Genomic DNA, 21694 nt, shown 5'->3' with positions numbered 1-21694 from the left:
TAGCAATTACGGAGGTCAGGTAGGTGCTCCTGGCTTGTAGAGTAAATGACTTGTCGAGACTGTCTTGAGGAACGAGGTGGGGACCATTTCAAGACTGTTCTTCCTGTTGAGCTTGGTGCCTGAGTCCTCGTTCGACTGTGACTTTAGTGGGTGACTGCTCATCAGGTGAACTGCCACCCTTCCCGAGGCTGCAGGTTAATGCCGCGGCACCAAGCAGGGGTGTGCCCTGCAGGACGTCTCGTGGCTCTCCTACTCCGGTCTCCTAGGGCTGAAAATAACGGTGCTGCAAATTCCCAGCTGGGCAGGGAGCAAAGGAAAACCTCGGCGGACCCACAGCCTCCCCGTCGGAGTCTCTAACAGTCACTCAGTCAGCGTTGTCTTAAGGTAGAGAATGCAGAAAACTACACACGTGTCTTAGTGTCGGTAACACACTCGCTACGTTGGCAGAAACAGAGTAGTGCTGTGGTAACAGCTTAACCAAGAAGTCTGTTAATAATAGAATTCAAAACATGTTAAATAAATCCGTGAAATCATGTAAAAGGCGTAATTAATATCAAATACTTTATATATTCATACACATATCTACATACACAGACTGAAGAACCTATTACAATTTCAGAAGACGAAGGTGAGTCATGGGACTTCCCTGGTGGCGCAGTGGTTAGGAATCTGCCTGCCAATGCAGGGGACACGGGTTCGAGCCCTGGTCCGGGAAGATCCCACATGCCGCGGAGCAACTAAGCCCGTGCGCCACGACTACTGAGCCTGCGCTCTGGAGCCCGCGAGCCACAACTACTGAGCCTGTGAGCCACAACTACTGAAGCCTGCACGCCTAGAGCCCGTGCTCCGCAACAAGGGAAGCCACCGCGATGAGAAGCCTGCACACCCCAACGAAGAGTAGCCCCCGCTCGCCGCAACTAGAGAAAGCCCGCGCACAGCAATGAAGACCCGACGCGGCCAGAAATAAATTAATTTATATATTTAAAAAAAAAAGTGAATCGTGTTCAGCAGCTACCAAACAAGAAGAGACTCAGGCCCCAAACCCTAGGGCGTGAGCAGTCAGTGACGTGTGAGCAGACTGTTGTCCTAGATCTAGTCCCTGTGTAACCGGCGGTGCGGTCCGGCTGCTCGCTGCTCAAAAGCCAATAAAGAGGCCAGGTTGGTGGAAAGGAAAGTTTGCTTTATTTTGGAAGCTGGCAACCAGGTGGTGGCGGGGGACACCTGTCCAAAGGCCGACTCCCCCCTCCCCCGACAGTCGGGGGCAAGCGCTTTTATAGACGGAGGGAGGGGGCTCCGTGCAGAACCGGCACAGGCAGCCCCGACAGGCATCTTGAAACTGGTCATCGGTCGTCTGACCAGCGTCATCTTGATGGTTTTAGGCACCATGAGTCTTCAGTTCCAGGGTCGGCTTGTTTCCATTTCCTTGAGGCCAGTCCTGGAATTGTGGCAGCTCATGTCATGGCTACAGCCTGGTCATCGTGTAGTTCACTTCTCCACCTGGTGTGGGTTTCCGTGTCTACAAGACGGCTCCCAGGACACGGCCCAGGATATGACCTACAGCCCTTGAGGAGGAACTGAAGGTCCCCGATTATGCTGAACTACTATTATTTGGTCTCCTTTGTTTTCCTTTGCTTCCGCATTTTCTCACTTCTCTGATTAAAGTCATTCTTTGGCTAAAGCTTTTCCGCAGACAGGAGGCAGGCGGAGGACGTGGCGGGGCGGGCAAGGACCATAGCGTCCTGCTCTGTTTCACCTGTTCAGTTATATTTTTCTTGTGCAAATGTCAGCGATTAATACTTTAGAAACCTGCCGTACTCCAAGAGCATCCATTTTCTTTCTCAGAGGAACTTAAGTCTATAGACCATATGCTTCCTAAGTATATTTTTAATAAGCAACGCATTCACAGTTAAAATATACTATACTTTTAATATACCCTGGGTTTCCTAAATTAAGAAAACAATGCCGCTTCTGATTTAAAAAGATAAAAATTATGTAGCTCCACATCTAATAAATTCTAAATCATATAATTAGCTTAAGGAAGGCCTCATAACATTGATCAGTGACCCCAAAGGAGGATTTCACTGGGTTTGGTTTCTTCCTCTGTAATGTTTGGTCTTTGCATTTATCTAGTTACTTACCTGTCAGGTGCAAAGGCCCGAGGGTATATACCATTCTAAACACGAAGTGCCACATTCAGGAGGACTCTGTTCTTGCTGACCGACTGTGCAGGTCTCCACCCCCCTCCCCGCCCCATTTTCCCCAGTTATTTTGGCTACTGACCTTGTAGAGCAAAAGGAAATGGAACGCATTCTCTCTGTGTCCAGATGAGAAAAATGAATAACTAGAGAAACAAAACTTGGCCCTCTAGAAAGGAGACTCTTCTCCCTGGTTTCCCTGCAAGGAGAAGATGAACAGCTGTAAAGTATGTTCCATAGGTGACCCCCTTTTCCTCCGTAGAAGTGACAGTGGAAGCGGTGCCCTTGGTCAGGTAGTGAGGGAAGTAGTTCACCTGTAAAGGACGATGCTTATTCGCAGCACAGGTGGCCTCGGGAGCCGACAGGGGCCAGTCATGAGCCCCGGCTTTGCACATGGCGTGCGGACCCTTCCTCCTTCCTGACACAGACCCCCTCCCACCCCGGGCCAGGACATTCCACATCAGGGCAGAGGGGGGAGCGCCCACTCCCAGGTCAAACCAGCAGCTGGAGATAAGTTCTTCCTTGAGCCTAGCCTGCCACCAAGAAAGAGAAGGACCTCTCGGTCGCCCACTTTGGTCCCTGCGAAGACAGATTTCCATGGACACATTCCATGGAGGCCACTGTTCTCTCCCCGTGAGGTCTGATTCTCGTACAGCCTCTAGTGTATGTTCTCTGGAGGAAACAGTGCAGTGACATCACAGCCACTCATGGAAAGACGCTGGTGTTCTGAGCCCTTGTTGTGTGGTTAGAACAGTATAATTTACTAGCAGATGTTCATTCTCTCTGTATATATTTAAATGTATGCATATATAGTGAGATATATGCATATGTATGATGATATCTAATAATACATATGCATATATGTTAGGATTTCAAAAAGAATTCTCTTTAGAAGCTCAACGGTAGGTAGACTTGAAACTCAATCCCGCTAGGAAGTCATTAATTTGCTGTAATGCATTTGGGGCTAAGTGAGCAGCTTGGTCACCTATATCAAACTTTGACTAATACACAGATGCATTTCAGCGTCCAGGTACTCTGGCTCGGCTGTTACGGAAACACACAGAGGGGCTCCGGGTCTCTGGCCCCTGAACAGGCCTGTGCGGCCGCCCACCTGCCGCCCCTGGCGCTCAGGCCTGCCCTGCAGGGAGGTCTTTGATACAAAGTCCTTTATCTCTCTCCCTGTCTTCACGCACAGCACACCTAGGGTCATGCTAGTGCCTGTGTTGTGTGCTGGTTACTTGCTTGTCAAACCCATCTCTGTTGAGATGATCCATTTCTGCCTGCATACCAAGCTACCCATTTTTTTAAAAAGACGAAAGTTAAAACGCCACAGCCTCCCAAAGTGTGGGCGTTTCTAAAAGCACACTTCCTGTAACAGCTCATGTTTCTGGGTAAAGCTGGGGGGTGGCCGCGGGAATTACTTAGCACCCTGTCCTTTATCCCACATGCTCCCAGATGAGTACGGTGGGCGGAACCGGCTTTCTCCAGACTTCTACGACGAGTCGGAGACGGACCCTGGGGCGGAAGAGCTCCCGCCTCGGATCTTTGTGGCTCTTTTTGACTACGATCCCCTCACCATGTCCCCGAACCCAGATGCTGCGGAAGAGGAGCTTCCCTTTAAAGAAGGGCAGATCATCAAGGTGGGGGCATGGCTGGGGGCGATGGGGAGGGCACGGTGGGGGCGGGGAGTAAGGGGGAAGGATGGGGAGGGGCTCTCGCCAGACCCAAGTTCCTTCACACATCACACGACAAGCTGCTTTCTTTTGCATTCCACGTTCACCCTTCCTCTCAGCAGAGGAGGGGGCCCTGAGTCTGCAGTCGGAACGAAGAAGCAGGACGCTCCCCAGGGGAGGGGAAAGAGCCTTGAGTCCTAAGTTTGCAAATTTCCAAAAGGGCACTGACAACTCGCCTTTGAAAGTGGTCCTAATGTTTGTCTGATAAAACGGGGCCTTTAAAGGATGGTGATTAAAAAAATAAATAAATAAAAGGATGGTGATGCTTACCCCACAGAATGGTACCCACAGGATCTCTTTGTTAGTTGAGATTTTTTCACTTCCAGAATATCCGACAGTGGCACTGTCTTCTTAAGGACGAGCCATTTGCACTTCTAAGTGGGGTGGGGTCTCATCACCTGGCCTCAGCTAGCAGCCCCCCTCCTTGATGGGAGGCCCAGGGGCTGTCCAAACCCTGGAGGAGAAACAGGTTCTTAGAGGTAGAGATGTATAGGGCGAGGGCTACGTGTACACATTTACACCCATGTGCCGGTCGTTTTAGTGTCCTTCAAGTCTGTTTCTGACTAGGTGTGACTCCACCGTGAGTAGAGCTGATGTATTTCTGAACCAGCCCATCCCAATGCCTTAACTTCTTCCCACGGCTCCAGGTTTACGGTGATAAAGATGCTGATGGATTCTACCGCGGGGAAACCTGCGCTCGGCTTGGCCTTATTCCTTGTAACATGGTGTCTGAAATCCAGGCAGACGATGAAGAGGTGATGGAGCAGCTCCTCAGACAAGGCTTCCTCCCCCTGAACACACCTGTGGAGAAAATAGGTAAGAGGCAACCCCTTGCTCACCCGTGAACCTGTAGGCTGCGAGGCTCCTGCCCTCCTGAGGGTTTCGTAGCAAAAACACCAGCTCAGAGCAGGAGACAGTGCTGTGCAGGATCCCACCTGCACCACCTGCATGCGTCAGGGGAAATCCGAGTTAACCATCGGCTTTTCTTGGGCAAAACCCACTCTGTAAACCAGGCTTGTAATAGTCTTGCTGTGATACGGACGTATAGGCATCTAAATATTTATGAAACCACAGATGGTCTTCTCAGGGAAGATGAAGTACAGCCTTGCTTACTAAAGGTCTGTCACATCTAGAAAATAAACAACTGCTTTTGGGTTGTTCTGGACTGACCGTGTCCCCCCAAAATCCATTCATTGATATCCTGACCCCCAGTGTGATTAGGAGGTGCGGCCTTTGGGAGGTGATGAGGTCATGAGGGTGGAGCCCCCCGGATGGGATTAGTGCCCTTACAGAAGAGACCGCAGAGAGGCCCCTCACCCCTTCCCTCATGTGGGGACACTGTGAGAAGTAAGCCGTCTGTATGCCAGGAAGGAGGGAAGAAGGTCCTCACCAGACACCAAGTCAGCCAGCACCTTGGTCTTGGACCCCCAGCCTCCAGGACTGTGAGAAATAGATATTTGTTGTCTAAGCCACCCAGTCTGTGGCACTTTGTTATATCAGCCTGAATGAACTAAGACACTGGTAATATACTTTGAACATTGCGTGTCGATGATAAATTTCAAAGGATGATGGGGTAGTGTTATGCCTTCCATCCTTCAGGTGAATTTTGCTTATCCAAAAGGCATAAAAGATTTTTACCCTTTAATTTGGATACTAAATGCCTTCGTTTCTCTTGAACCACTCTGCAGCACCAGTGAGCCAACCAACAGCAAAACTGTTTTCAGCAACATTACACTTACGATCTTTAAATTTTCCCCTGTGCAAGGAAAATCTACTCATTCAAAAGGCCTCTACTTTTTCTAAATAGCTGTAGACAGATATACCTGTTTTATGTCATTCATGTTTAAAGTTTTAATACTTCAAAACATTAGATTCACTTCTAAATGACACTCCAAAGACGAAATTCAGTGGTTAAAGAATATGCATGGTTTTAAGGATAAACACAAAATCAAATAAAATGCCTCAGACTTTTTGGTATTAATGAGCTCATGGTCTCAAGTTACGATCCACGTCAAATAGTCGAGGTTTCATATGATTCAATTGCCCAGATTAAATCCACGAGACTGCAGCTCTCTGAGCCCCTCACACCATCCACTCCCTTGCACTGCTGTCTTCCTTCCTGAAGTGGACCGTGAGTGTTCATAGAGGGAGCGGGCTCTGTGCACCACAGACCCAGGGAGCCTAGGAGTGATCTGCTAAAAAACAGAAACTTGATTTACGTGATCAGTTAGATTAAATGTCTTTTTATTCCATTCTAGTTTTCTAAATATGACTAGTTGAGGGAACCAAGCTGAGATACCTGCTTGCCCCTCTATTATTAGGAAATAGCCTTCTTCATGGTGAAAGACCGAATGCTTTCCTCCCAAGACTGGGAGTAAGGCTGCGATGTCTGCCCTCACCTCTTCCTTCCAGCATCACACAGAGCATGCAGTACGGGGAGAGCCAGGAAGCAGCGGTACACAGAAGGAAAAGGTGACATGAAACTTTACTTTAAAGATCCCACATATCTATAAATAAGGCTCCTAGAACTCACAAGTGAGATTAGCAAGGCCAATGGATACAAAAGCAATGGTATTTCCATAGGTTAGCAATGAAAAATTTGAGATTTAAATTTAAAAAGTAATACCACTTAACAATAACACAATGCAGATGTGAAATACTTACGGTTAAACCTAACAAAATACATGCAGGATCTGTATGCTGGAAACTATAAAACACTGATGAAAGAAACCAAAGAGTCCCTGAGTGAATAGAGACAGAATGCTCATAGACTTAATACTGCTAAGATATTAAGATGTCAGATATCCCCAAACTGACCTATGGATTTCATCGCAACTGCAGTGAAGGTCTGCGCAAAGGTTTATGTAGAATCCATAAGCTAAATCTTTCATGCATATGAAAAGTCAAAGGAACTAAAATCGCTAAAACAATTTTTTAGAAGAACAGAAGTGGAAGACTCAACGTAACTTGACTTTAGGACTCCCTATAAAGGCAAACTGATCAAGACCATGTGGTATTGGAGAACGGCAGACACACAGATCAACAGAACAGAATGGAGCCCAGAAACGGATCAACACATACACGGTCAGTTGATTTTCAACAAAGGTAAAAATGCAGTTCAGTGGAGAAAGGAGAGTCTATTCAATAATAGGTGCTGGAATTATTGGACATCCACGGGCCAAAAATCAATCTCAAGCCATAGTCTCACCATATTAAAAAACTTAAGGTGGAACACTGTCTTAAATATAAAAACAAAGGCTATAAAACTTCTAGAAGAAAACAGGAGAAAAACTGTGATGATAGGGCAACAATTTCTTTGATATATTTTTAAAATTGTGTTAGACGTCATCAAAATCAAATACTTCTCAGCTTAGAAAGACACCATTAAGAGGATGAAAAGAGAAGCCACAAGCTGGCAGAAAATATTTGCGAGTAACTCGGCAGAAAGGGATTTATATTTAGAATACAGAGAAAACTTTCAAAACTTGACAATAAAAAAAAAACCCATACACAGAAGTTGAGTCACGGATGTAGAAAACAAACTTATGGTCACCAGGGGATGGGGAGAGAGGGATAAATTGGGAGGTTGGGATTGACATATACACACTACTATATATAAAATAGATAACTAATAAGAACCTGCTGTATAGCACAGGGAACTCTACTCAATACTCTGTAATGGCCTATATGGGAAAAGAATTAAAAAAAAAAAAAAGAGTGGATATATGTATATGTCTAACTGATTCACTTTGCTGTACACATGAAAATAATGCAACGTTGTAAATCAACTAATACCCCAATAAAAATTTTTTTAAATTTTTATCATAAAAAATTAATAAAACCATCAATTCACAAATAAAAAAATAGCCCAGTAAAAATGTTGACAAAAGATCTGAAGAGATCCCTTACCAAAGAAGATATTTGGATGGTAAATAAACTTATGGGAAAATGCCTAACATCATTAGCGAATAAAGCCATGATGAGAAACCAACACACCCACTAGAACGGCTAAAATGAAAAAGACTGCTCATACCAAGTGTTGGCAAGTGTGGAGCAACTGGAACTCTCGTTTGCTTGCGGTGTTACTGAACCAGACTTGGGTCCACTCACCTGATGTGCGGCAAAGACAATTTATTGACATCAGGTTGTGGTGAAGGAAAGTACAGCATTTATTGCAGGCGCCAAGCGAGGGGAACAGGCAACTCATGCTCAAGTGAACCAAACTCCCAGTGGCTTTCAGGGAAGGGTCTCTAAGGCAAGGTGAGGGAGGGGGCTTCAGGGTGCCTGGTCAGCTTGTGGACCTTCTTCTGATTGGTCGGTGGTGAGGTAATTGGGGATCAACGTCATCAATCTTCTGGTTCCAGCCAGTCTGGCGTCTACGTGCTGGTGGTCGGCAGTTAACTACTTCCACCTGGTGGAGGTTTTAGTATCTGTAAAACAGCTCTCAGAATAGTACCTATAGCCCTTGAGGAGGAACTGAGGATCCTTGACATTGTTTTCTGGCTAAACTATTGTTATTTTGTGTTGCTTGACCTTTTCCCCTCGTTTCCACATTTTCTCACATTTCTGATTACATTTGCTCTTTGGAACTTGGGGAAGGCCTAGGAGGCTATAGCTTTTCTACAAACAAGAGGCAGGGGACACCGTGTGGCAGGGGGTGGGATCTGTCCCCAGGAAGGCCCTGTAGGGTTCTGCTCGGTTTCCCTGGAGTGTAAGATGCTACAACCACTTTGCAAAACAGGTATGGGTTCCTCTAAAGTTAAACCTACACTTACAATCCAATCCTATCCACTCCTGTATACTTACCCGAGAGGCATGAAAACACGTTCACACAGAAGGCTGTACGTGAGTATTCATGGTGGTTTGACTAATAATCACTGATAAGGGGAAACAGCTCAAAGGTCTTCCAGCTGGTAAATGGATAAAATAACTATGGTGCGTCCGTACAGCGGGATACTACTCACCGATAAAGTAGAACTATTGATCCGTGCAGTAACATGAATGGACCTCAGATGCATCGTCCAAAGGAAAGAAGCCAGTCTCCAAAAGCTACATCTGTGTGATGCCATTTAAACGATATTCTGAAAAAGGCAAAACTATTGGGACAGAAAACAGGCCAGTGGTTACCCAGGCTGGAGGTGACAACAAGGGGGCATAAAGGAATTTTGGGGGGTGACGGAGCTTCAATATCTCGACGGCTGTGGTGGTTATAAGACCGCGTGAGCTTATCAAAACTTGCTGAAGTGGGCGCTAGAAAGAGTGAATCGTATTGTATGTAAACTACGCCTCAGTCTGGAACATGCGTATTGTTATTGCCGCCTTCAGAAATTCATCCCTGCAGAAAACGTGCCCCGTGAAATCAGCAATATTTAGCAGTACCGTACTTGACCTCTGGTTACCACTATACTTCGCTTCAAGGAGACATAGGTCCTGCAGGTCCTGCAAAGGTGTGCTTGCTTATTTTAAATGAAAGCAGTGATTCTTCTGTGTTTTTTTGTTTTTAATTTATTTATTTATTTTGGGCTGTGTTGGGTCTTCGTTTCTGTGCGAGGGCTTTCTCTAGTTGTGGCAAGCGGGGGCCACTCTTCATCGCGGTGCGCGGGCCTCTCACTATCGCGGCCTCTCTTGTTGCGGAGCACAGGCTCCGGACGCGCAGGTTCGGTAGTTGTGGTGCACGGGCCCAGTTGCTCCGCGGCATGTGGGACCTTCCCGGACCAGGGCGTGAACCCATGTCCCCTGCATTGGCAGGGAGATTCTCAACCACTGCGCCACCAGGGAAGCCCCGAAAGCAGTGATTCTTGACCAGGAGCTGAGGGTTGAATTTTGCACACCCACTGCAGGCCCTGTACCTGCCACAAACCACTGCAAAGCCACGTAACTAATGTTAGTTGCTTTCAAAACACCTGCCTTTGAGAGTTTTCATTTCTATGTTTTGAATTCCAAAAATTCATTGTAGGTGAAAAGCAGCTGTGTTTAGAAGAAATGCTTCAATGCCGGCTTTCTCCAGGAGAAATATCATTTAGAAATCCAAACAACAGCGGGTTTGCCAGGGAGTTCGACAGTCTGGGCCAGATCCCACGGTTCTCCACGGACCCTTCTTATAGACGGCTGTTTGCAGAGTTTTCGCCTCTGCTCTGCACGGGGCTTCCTCTTCCCTCCCGGCTTGTGCTGCCGTGTGTGCTGGGATAGTGCCCTGGGGCTCCGTCTATGGCACATCACAGCCAGGCAAGGGGAGGGGGCCTCCCCAGAGCCTTCTCCACAGGTGGCATCGTTTCCGGGACAGCTGTTAAAAGCACAGTGGCAGGGCACTGGAGGAGAAGGCGGTGGGAGGGACCCTTGAGATGGGTAGAGAGGGCGCCGCTCTCTACGGACTCTCGCTTCTCTTGATGCCAGGCCGGTGGCCGTGCCTCTGGTCTGAGCGAGAATGACTTGATTCTGTGGCTTCACGGCAGATACACGGGCAGCAGTTTTGACCCGGCGTTTGCGGGGCTTCCTGCGAGCGAGGTGCCCACCTCCAGCTGGCCCAGTGGTCCTACCCATGCTACACCCACCCGGTGCCGGCCCAAACGGTTTAGACCGACTGTTGCAGAGGATCAGTCTAAGTCTCCCTTGTTCACGGATGTGCTGGAGAAAGGGGTGGGAGCTGCCCTGGCTTTGCTGGCACTCGTGCCCAGTGGTCGCCTCGGCCACACTGGCCATCTGTGACCCGGCTCTGAAATCACTTCACGGTGTCTTTCTTCTTCTCCTGTGACGGGAACAGAGAGAGACAGAAGGCGCATCAGGCAGCCCTCGGTGGCGACGAGGAGGATGGTTGCCCTGTACGACTACGACCCGAGGGAGAGCTCGCCCAACATCGATGTCGAGGTACCGGCCAAGCGCCCCACACCTCTGCTGACAGCACTGCTCCCTCCCTGCCTTCTCTGGACCCGTCCGAGGGCAGGGCTACCCGACCAGTAAATAGGGACCCAGGCGGGCAGGAGAGAGGTCGTGAGCCTGGTGACACGCTCAGGACACGGCAGCCACTGACATAGGGTTTCCCTGGACCAGCGCCGGGCAAGCCCTGTGACCCACACCTGGTGGTGATGGGTCGTCCTGGAGAGAGAAAGCAAAGCCCCCTGCATGTGGCCACTGACCCTCATGGCCGCCACACACACATTCAAGGAAGATAGAGAAGAAAGGATTGGTGTTCTCTGTGCATGTAGTTTTGGGGTCCTAGGAACCTTGTGAAAACTGAAAAGGAATTGCCTTCAGAAATGAAAGATTAGGTTTCCAGTCTGTGGGGCTGCTTTCTTAGATGACAAGATGTGTACCGATCCCTGGTCCTCGGTATTTCTGTTACACCTGGCGGGCGAGCGGCTCGTGGCTCCGATTCAGAGCGCAGGTAGATTCCAAGTTCTGTGCAGGCTTGATTTGTGTGTGATGCCTGATGGCTCTTAGGTATGAACTTTAGTCCCTCCTTTCACGTCGAGAGATAAAAATGCAGTTTTTTTCTGGTATCCCTGCTGGATTCTATGCACCCACCTCTAGCCTGGAGCCTGGCCTAGACACTTAATAAACAGACATTTAATTACAGATTTTTTTTTTTACATTCGGTGAAAGGCTGTTTGTGCAATGGTCCCTACACTGCAGAGAACATCTCCTTGAGGCTCCGGGTTTTTTAAGTTGACTATTTGACTGGTTCTAAAGACGTGCCGCCAGCAGAACGTGGGGACGACCTCGAATTCTGGCTGAGAATCAGAGCCCGGCAGCCCTTTTCTCGTAGGCTGGAGTCATCATGACATATCCTTACTTTCTAAGAGGCTAGGGACGGACGCATTCATCAGATTTATACCTTTCCTCCTTATTTGACTGAAAGAATAGGTTCATACCAAAATAATAAGAAAAAAAGAGAAATCATGAAGAACTTTTTTTTTTTTTTTTTTTTAAAAGCAACTTCTGTCTCCAGGAGAACACTTTTAACTTTATGTTCTATCTCTACAGGCTGAACTTACATTTTGCACTGGAGATATTATTACTGTTTTTGGTGAAATTGATGAAGATGGATTTTATTATGTAAGTTTTGAAGCATCAAGTATATATATATATATATAATTTTGCTTGTCTCTTCTTTCCCCTGAAATCATGTATGAACTCTGTATGGCTTGCTGACGGGTTGGCTAATTTGCTTGTCTTCCTGAGGACATACTGTAGGACGGCAGTCGTGTAATCGTCACGGTTCCTTCTTTTCTAATAGGGGTATTTTCGACGTATACAAGCTGTCAGCAAAGGAAGGGTATTCACATGTTTACACTTAAAATTTCCTCCATCCAGACCTTTACCAAACAGTTTAATGTTCTGGATTACTTACTGCGTAGGTAATAAATACATTTTCAAATAGGAAAAGGAAGGAATACAAAGAAGCATAATTCATTAACTAAAAGCCTCCTCACTGACCTCCTTCGCGCAGCCCTGTGGACCCAGTCTCTGGGCGGCAGTCCTGGCTCTACGCCGGCGCCAGCCTCCTTCCTTCTCATTCCCCTTACCGTGGAGGAGCCGGTCTCCCGATAATCCCCGAGGAAGAGGAGGTGGTCATCTTGGCGGCTCCCGCCCGGCCAGACACCCACCGCTGTCCCCTGCCTTGGGAGTGGGGTCACCATCTTGCATCAGAGTCCAGCCTTCCTCCTTTTTCTTTTCTTTTTCTAAAGAAATCAAAGTAGCTGAGAAACTCTCAGGTACTGATATGGCAGGTTTCTCTCGGGGTCAAAGGGATTTTACAAACTCAGGCACACGTGGCCTTTCAAAGCTCTCCTCTGCGCAGTGTCTGTTTTAAAAGTGTAGTTTTTAGTGAGACTATTCATACCGTTACCGACCAGGGTTCTTGGCCCCCTTAATCAATAGATATTCATCAGAGGCCAGACAAGAAATTCAGGCAAGGCTTTACTGGGGCCCCTGCTGCAGCGGGGGGAGCGAGAACCAGTAACAGGTTCCCTTGATCGCTCCTTGAGGGAGTGCAAGCTGCTTCCTTCTATGCGGTGAGGGTAGGGGTGGGTCCAGGGGTCGGGCTGGAGGCGTGGCTTAGGAGGTCTGCCCACCCCTTGGGTGGTGCTGAGGGCAGGGGGCACGTGCGGTGCCCTGCTTTTGCTCCCGACACCCTGTTTTTGCTCCCAGCTCTTCACAAGGGGCAGTTGGGTTTTTTTTTTTTGGTCTTTTTGTACCTTGTTGTCCATAATTTGCCCCAACTGTGCATGCATGTGGTTATTCTTAGTCCCTTATAGTTTCTTTGTATTTTGTTGCTTGAGGAGATGACATCTGTCCAGGTACAAGCACTGCAGCAAAGCGTCCCAGGTCCCAGGTCCCAGCCTGTCTCAATACTTTGTCCCATATGTTGCAAATCGTTCTTTTTCTAGGTCATTGTCTGCTTTTTAGCTTTTCCTTGTGTGTGTGTGGTTTTGTTGCTTTGTTTTCCTTTATGAAGCAGGAGTTCTAGATGTGTCCGTAGTCAGTTTCGTCTGCCCCTGGGAGTCATGCTTAAAAAGTCCTTCAAGGCGATTGATAGAAGTTATCTTACTTTGGTTCTTCACTTTTATAGCTTCATTTTCACATGTAAATCTCAAGTGTTTAACTTTATTCTTGATTTCTAATTAGAGAAACTAATGTCCCCACACCACTTATTAAATAATCCGTCCTTTCTCCACTGGTTAAAGATCCCATCTTTCTCCTATGAACTGCATTCCTACCTAGAGTGTTTCTGGACTTCAGTGCTACTTGACACTATCTCAGTTATTGTATTTTTATAATTCATTTTCATATTTGGGAGGAACCGTTTTTGTAAAGAGCCTGCCCTACAACAAACCCATAGTATTTTGTTTAGAGGTGCTTTTAGTTTTTAGGTTAAACTGGGGGGAACTTGACATAATATTGTCTTCTGATTTGGACACATGGTGTGTCTGACATTTTTTAAGTTTTCCCTTTCATCTGTCAGAAGGTTCATGAATTTCTTCTTACACGTCCTTTTATATATCTTTCAAAGTTCATTCTTATGTTCTTGCTATTATGATTTTTTTCTGGTATATATTTTACTGGTTATTTAGAAAATATGTTGGAAATGTGTGTGTGTATGTGTATGTATGCAATGTACACGCGTGCGCATATGTGTGTACATGTATACATGAATTGTATGTGCGCGTGTATGCTGCGTGTGCATGCATGTGTGTGTGCGTGTGTATGTTTGTGTGTGTGTACCGTGTGCCCATTTATGTGCATGTGTGTTTATGTTCCCCTACAAATCTTTGTTCTGAATGCACTTACATCCATTGTCGTCAGTTGGCGCTCTCGGGTTCCCCAAATCATGACATTTTGTCTTTTCTTCAGTATTTATCAGTCATCGCTTTTTATTGTCTTATTGCATCACTGAAAACAGTTGTGAATGACAGGGACGGGGGATCCCTGACAGTCTGTATTTTAGTAGGACTCTCACTAATCTCTACACTGTTGTGCTGGGCTAGATTATCGATAAAGATAGCTGGTCTTTATCATGTTAAGCGTCTGTGTTCCATTTGCTGGACTCATTTTTTTTTTTTTGTCAGTAAATTACTGACCATGGGGTACAACTATTTTTTTTACAATTATTTTTAAAGCACTGGATTTGATTTGCTAACATTTTATTCAGAGGTTATATTTATATTCCAGAAATTATATTGATTTATGTTTATTGGAGTATCTTTTTTTGTGGCTTTTGGTATCAGGATTATGCTAGAATTATGAATGAACTGGAGAGCTTCCAGTATTTTTCATGCTCCGAACAGATTAAATGACATAGTTAAGGTCCTACAATTACATGAAGGTTATTACAACCTACCTAAAAATCTTTTAGGTTCAGTGTCATTTTAGGATGCAGTTGTACAAAAGTTTTCACTTGCTTAAATAATTATCTTCTTATTGAGTCAATTTTTAATTACTTTATATATATTTAGAAAGCCATGCCTTTCATTTAGATTTTCAAACATATAGACAAAACTGGACATAGTATTTTCTGGTAAGTTAAACATATTTTTCTAATATGACCTGCATGTCCCCATTCCTCCATTGTTTTATCTACTTTATTTTCTTGAACAGCCTACCTAACTTTTATATGATAGTAGGCATCAGATCTAAATTGATATGTACACGTTTTAGTTCTCTTTCCACCAGATGGCCTTAGTATTATTTTGTGGGTCAGATTTGCTGAGTAGACTGCCCAGTGCAGTTACTACTTTTTATCTGGTAAACAAGAACCGCGGATACCTCACTTAATACCGAAAATCTTAAATCCCGCCACACTTGCGCTGTCTCACTTCACATGCAGCCGTAAAAGCTCTCGAGAGAGCTGACTTGCGGCTATTTCATGGGACCTAGTCCTGTCATGTCTTCCTGCTGTCTCCTCGGTTCCACCACATCCCACAATGAACAGATTGTAGACAGAGGGGCCTCTGCTGTCTACCTGGGCCTTCCCCTCCACAACTCACAGCATCCCCAGTGAAGTCCCTGCCTTGTCTCCAGTCACTTGAGGCTCCCAGCACCCCACAGTGCTTTAACCCTCACGCTGTGTTAGCCAGATGCTTGCACTGCCCAGTGTTTCAACACCCAAACTCTTAGATCATATACTTCGATAGGTCAGAGGGAAACAGGCCGTACAGTAGCATTCTAAAGTATTAAAGGAAGCAAAGGAGGAGACGTGTGCAAGCGTGATGGGGCCTCGTGCTGACTGGGCATGGGGAAAAGGGGCCGGGGTAGACTGTAACGTTTTCTGCACAGCCCAGCCCAGCGGATTCCACTTCTGTTCGAACTGTAAGGTCTTCACACGGTTCGTATCCGGCCTCAAACGCAAAAGCGGTAGAAATGAGGCTCGAGGAGGAGCAGAGATCAGACTGTGAAGGGTCTGCAAGTGGGGGAGATGTTATTATGGTCAAGGGCTTCGCAAGTGGACCGTTTAAGGGAGGTGCGAGTCCCGAGAGGCCGGGCGACGAGCGATGGAACGGCCCGGGTGACGGGCAAGGGCCTGCAGTGAGACGGTGACGGGGGAGGCTGACAGAGATAGGCTCGAGGCCGCGCAGGGCTGAGATCTGTAGCTGTGACATCTTCCGGGAGGGTCTGCAGATTCTGCCACAGCCGACGGGTGCCCTTGGGAACACAGAAATGAGGACACGGTAGCGAGGAAAACACGGTTTAGAAACTATTGGGCTTGGGGCTACAGAGCCTCTCCAGCGTGGAGGGGGACTCACGCAGGTGCGTGATTCTAGCGACCACGTCCTGTGCCGGGGTACGTGGCGGAGGACGCCAACGGTGAGGTCGTGTCGTGTGCACTTTGGATGTGTGATTTAGCAGAACTGTGCTGGGAGGCTCAAGAGAAGAGAGGAAACGAGGAAGAGCGCAGTTAGTTCCCTCCACCGCTGTGTCGGGGAGCCCAGGGCAGGGCTCAGCCCGGGAGCCTGAACACGTGGTTCACACAGGTGCCTCTTGAGATGTGAACATGGTGCTGATGGGGATGTGTGTGTAGAGCTGTGCCTTCTCATAGAATGTAGCCCCCACCACGAGCCAGCTACTCCATCCGGTGCTTACCTCTGGTGCTGGAGGGGAAATCTGGCTGGTGGACCTACTGAGAGGTCTGGACTGGACAGACGTTCCAGCGCCTTTGCATATATACATGTTGTCTGCAAGCGCTGGCGTGGAAGAAATCACCAGGGAGACGTGTACAGCAAAAAGCAAAGCTGTCCTAGAAAGAGTGCCTAAGTAACGCCAACGGAGAAAGACAAGCTGACGGTGGAGCCCGAGGAAGAAGGGTTGAAGCGGCCACGGTGAACAGGAGGGTGGGACCTTCAGGGCCTAGGCAGAAGGAGCTGGTGGGCGGCTGGGCACGTGACTGTCGGGCTCAGGAGGGATTAGCGCACAGGAAGGCGTGGGGGGTGCCTGGACCTGCCTCTTTTAAAGAGATTCATTTTGATTTTTAATTGTGAGAAAATACACGTAATTTCCCATCTTAACCACTTACAGGTGCACAGCTCAACAGCATTAAGTACCTTCCCACTGCTGTGCGACCGTCACCACCATCCATCTCCAGAACTCTTTCCATCTTGCAAGATTAACTCTGTCCCCATCAAACACCAAGTCCCCACTGTCCCCTCCCCCTGGCGCCCACCCTTCTCCTTTCTGTCTCTAGACTCTTGACTACTCTCCGGACCTATGTAAGTGGAATCACACAGTATATGTCCGCTTATGACCCTTCGCTTAGCATAATGTCCTCAAGGTTCGTCTCTGTTGTAGCACAGGTCAGAATATCCTTCCTTTCTTAAGGCTGAATAACACTCCACGGTACCACGTTTTGTTTATCCATTCACCCGCTGATGCACAGCTAGGTTGCTTCCATCCTTTGGCTATTGTGGAGAACGCCGCTATGAATATAGGTACACAATTCTCTCTTCAAACTTCTGCTTTCAGTTCTTCTGGGTGAACACCCAGAAGTGGAATTGGTGGATCGTATCATATGGTAATCCTATTTTTAATTTTTTGAGGAACCACCGTACTGTTTCCTCCATAGTGGCTGTACCGTTTCACAGTCCCACCAACAGTGCACAAGGGTTCCAATTTCTCCGTATCTACACCAACATTAATATGTTTATAGTAGCCATCCTAATGGATGGGAGGCGGTGTCTTGGTTTTGATTTACATTTCCCTAATGCGTAGTGAAGCTGAGCATCTTGTACGTGCTACTTAGCCATCTGTCTTTTTTTTTTTTTGAGAAATTATCTGTTCAGGTCCTTCGCCCACTTCTTAATTGGGTTATTTTGTTAAGTTGTAGAAGTTCTTTATATATCCTTTATAACCCCTTACTAGATATATGACTTGCAGGCATTTTCTCCCATTCACTCTGTCCATCACGTTCCTGGATGCACAGTTTTCATTTTGAGGCTGTAGGCTGTCTCCTTCAAGTTGCCACCATCTCCTACACCTACTGGACAGAGAAACACACTCCCAGGTTGTCTGGGGCCAGTTTTGAGCTTGGTTTTGGGTTCTGTGGGGCAAGGTGGCACTGGGGGGGTTGATGTGGTGGGCTGTGAGCTGCTCGGGACTGACGTCCAGTGGGCAGTTGGAACTGTGTTCCATGCATGGACACGTGACTGCGTAGAAAGGTCTGGAAGGATATGTACCAACCTGAAGCAGTCACCTCGAGGAGGTGCCAACACCTTCACCGTCCCGTCTTGGGTGCATTCTTACAGCAAGGCTGTAGTGACGCACAGGATGAAAGATACCAGGTGGAACTGGTCGGCCCCCTCAGTCCTGCCGCCGCATGTGACACCCGCCCCCCCCCCCCACTCCCCTCTCTCAGTGCACCCAAGCAACGCTATTTGTGCAAGCTCCCGTGGGACTCAGAGGTTGGTCAGGGCTGAGAACCTCTAAGCGAGGTGCTCCCCAGGACTGTTCCTAAGTGTGCCTGACCCTGAGAACCACCCAGGCCCCTTGGCCGAAACAGGTCCTCAGCTCCGCTCCAGACAGGCCAGATGGAGACCTCAGGGCGGGCGCCGGGAACCTGCACTTCGAGCACGTGGCCGAGCTCACTCTTGTGATCAGGGGAGTCCGGAAACACCGGAGTCCCGGTCTGTCTGCCACTTTTGAGCCAGAATAAGCTCGCTACTCTGAGCTGTATTCCTTTACCTAAAGCAAGAAGCAGGTTTCTGGAAAAATAGAGCCAACTGTTCTTCTCATCCCTGTGTTTTTAGGGGGAGCTCAATGGGCAGAAAGGCCTCGTACCCTCCAACTTCCTAGAAGAAGTGCCTGATGATGTAGAAGTCTATCTTTCTGACGCGCCGTCCCACTACCCGCAGGACACGCCGACACGCTCGAAGACGAAAAGGGTAAGCACGTGTGTTCAGCACTTCTAACCCCTGTCCCCCTCCGCCACAGACGGCCTACTGCAGTCTTTGCATTGCTTTTTATGTCTTAGGTCGAAAAGCATATCCCCTGAATTTTCCCTCTGCCCTTCCACGGGGTTTGTGCCTAAAGATTCCTAATTCTAAATCAAGTTTACTGGTTTCACCAAAACGCCCCTTTCAATCTAATCAGTCTGCTTCACTCACAAAGGAACTTGCCATCCTACGTCACAGACGCACAGTCCCGTTTAAGAGTGAAACGGGGATGGCTGCAGTCCTTAGACTCGGTGGGCAGTAATGGTTATTTGCCCTGTCAGGGTTTTAACAGATCTTCTCAGCAAAGGTCAAAGAACTTCTCAGCCATATATAACTGTCAGATTACATTTGTTTGGTGTCTCATTTTTATTTTATTTCATCACTGTGAGTTTTTATATATTATATTTTTATATATATTTTATTTCTTTGCTCATCTGCTTGGAAACAGAAGAAGAGTGTGCATTTCACCCCTTAATCAGGCAATGTAGCCTTCACGTAAGTGAGCAACTGAAGATACCTGTAAACATAGCAACCTAAGCTACCTGCAGTGGACCAATGCGGTAGACTTAAGGCTTCACTGGGGGGCTAAAAAAAAGAAGAAATATGTCTCAAAAACTCACTGGACCTAAAGTGTTATTGGTCTCAGTTGTAAAGCAACTGAATTTGTAGTGAAGTAAATCATCTTTGATAATCATTTCCTACGATTTACGTTAAGAATGTTTGGAAGAGGCCAACATTGGGAACATATTTCTTAATAGGCTAATTGTTTGTTTACACAGTGTTCCAATGTCTAGTCATAATTCAAGCTGCATATTGCATTGTTAGCCACCCTTGGAAAAAGCACAAGCTAATAAAATGTTTCCTCTGGAAATTTTACGTAAAAAAAAAAAAACCCGCAACTCAAGATGGAGCGGATGAGTAGTGAACACGAGGTGATCTAGAGCTGGCTCTGAACACTCCCCATGCTGCCTGGAACGCAGGCGGCTTTTTCTTAAGCGACCGTCCCTCTACCTTACGGGGAGAGCTGGTGCGCCCCCTCAAAGCACAAGCGCGTGTCCTGAACACGCGGGCGTTGGGCTGGACGACTGCTTTGTTGGTACACCAATGCGACACCACGTTTGATGAAACGTGCATCTCAAATGAGTGCATTAGACGGAACAGACGGTATCTTCAGGTGTACTTCGGGACGATTTAGTAGGTGTTCTCCATTAGAATTAGACCCTGATTTTAAATCCAAGGAAGCTTGAAGCCCCTGGGCTCCTGTTGGCCTGATGAGTAACGAGTGCTCCTATTAGAAAGAGCTTTGCTCTGGTGGGGTCAGGGAGCGAGAGGAAAGGTGGTGGTATATAATCGCAGGCGTGCCTGCGACCGTAAACGCGGGGGAGCCCACGTCGTCATGCCCGCGTTAGAATACATTTCCGCTCCTGTGAGGCGCCAGGAAGCACTCGAGTGCACGGAAGCCCTACCATGTGCTCTGTGTCGACAAAAACTCGCCTTTAATACCTTGGAAATAATGAGAGCGTACACTAAGGGCCTTTAAGCTTTCTTTGATTGAAATTAAGGTTCATTTTATTTTATTTATTTATTTATTTTTCTTTCAACCGGTGTGCCATCTCCAGTATTTCTCTAGTATACTAACCCAGGGATGTACTCAACGTCAGGATCTCATACGCCCAAGTAGTTTTCAAATTCGAAATTCCCCTTAAGAACGTTTGTTTGCCTTTAAGATTACTGACGGGTACTCAGCCAGTCTTACTCTCAACCTAATTCAAAATGACTCCTTCTTCCCGCTTCTGGTCTTAAGTTCCAAAGTCAATGATTACCCAGCTCTGTGTTGCCAGAGCAATGGCCACTCCCTCCCCCGAACACAAAGAAACCGAAAACCCCACCCCCACACTGCTGGCCCTCTCTCTGGGGGCCCTCAGACCCCCGCCCCCTCTGAGCTATGCCGTGGGAGGGCCGTGTGCCTCTCACGGGATACATCAACCCTTCAGAGAAGAAACGAACCACCCTCACCTCGCCTGGTGGGAAACGGGGCCGTGTGGCGTCACTGATGCTGCGCGGCGAGCGGAGGGGTGCTGCCGGCGCTCACGCACTCAATGACCTGTACCAATGTGCCTACTAGGTTCCTCCTGAGGGTTCAGGTACAGCAAGGAGAGTGCCATCTCCCACAGCCCACCTCCATTCTGGGTCACCTACGTCATCTATGGGTACTGGTAGTCCTGGGAGAGGCAGGGCAATGTCCTCGAGAAAGAAAAAGGGGCTGCTTTCCAAAGGCAAGAAACTGCTGAAAAAGCTGGGCGCAGTGAGATGAATCACGTGCTTGCGGACAACTTCCAAGTCTATGTAATTTTCTTTAATTCCAAACTAGGGCTTTCATGACTCAAGTACTTCCTAAAAAACCAATCTTCTCCCCTGACACCAGTAGAGAAATTGCTCTTTGCACTACCGTCCACTTTAAACCCAGCGCCAGGACACAGAGCTGCTGGTACTCCCGCCGGGCCTCCGCGCCCATCGCTCTTGTTATTGCCGGGCCCTGGCGGGAGCTGGGCTGTCTCGTGAGCACGCAGGGCGGCCAGTAGCTCTTTGCAGCTCACTCCCTACCTGGGGCCCCAGCCTTTGTGCATTTGTCATCTGCCCTTGAAGGAATGATTCCAACCTCGCTCCCTTTTCAAAAATGCTTGCCTTCTGACACATAACTCTCACTTGAACTCCGGTCTTGAAACCCCTAGTTTAGCCGCCTTGCTGTCCTGCCTCGTAAGTGCACAATGACTGTACTGTCCAATAAAAGCCACAGTGTCCACGTTGTATGTGTTGTGCATTCAGTGCCCCCCCCCCCCCCCACAGA

The 21694-nt window shown here is 47.6% G+C and overlaps 1 protein-coding gene across 6 annotated transcripts in view; it reads left to right on the top strand.

Annotated features, from left to right (window-relative positions):
• Window positions 1-21244, top strand: part of RIMBP2 (RIMS binding protein 2) — a 53453-nt gene extending 32209 nt beyond the window's left edge. For 2 of the 6 annotated variants that reach the window (XM_065889756.1, XM_065889754.1), the window contains 6 exons: window positions 3651-3835; window positions 4576-4744; window positions 10689-10792; window positions 11909-11980; window positions 18661-18795; window positions 20972-21160. In XM_065889756.1, the coding sequence (XP_065745828.1) occupies window positions 3651-3835; window positions 4576-4744; window positions 10689-10792; window positions 11909-11980; window positions 18661-18795; window positions 20972-21160 (854 nt within the window). Of the gene's footprint in view, window positions 1-3650; window positions 3836-4575; window positions 4745-10688; window positions 10793-11908; window positions 11981-18660; window positions 18796-19294; window positions 19322-20971; window positions 21161-21217 lie in introns of those variants that run through there. The other 4 variants (XM_065889757.1, XM_065889755.1, XM_065889758.1 and 1 more) reach the window with 3 other exon arrangements.
• The last annotated feature ends 450 nt before the right edge of the window (window positions 21245-21694 follow it).

Source organism: Phocoena phocoena, chromosome 13 (assembly GCF_963924675.1).
Source record: "Phocoena phocoena chromosome 13, mPhoPho1.1, whole genome shotgun sequence".
NCBI classification, from domain to species: domain Eukaryota; kingdom Metazoa; phylum Chordata; class Mammalia; order Artiodactyla; family Phocoenidae; genus Phocoena; species Phocoena phocoena.
This window is presented reverse-complemented; position numbering and strand designations above follow the sequence as displayed.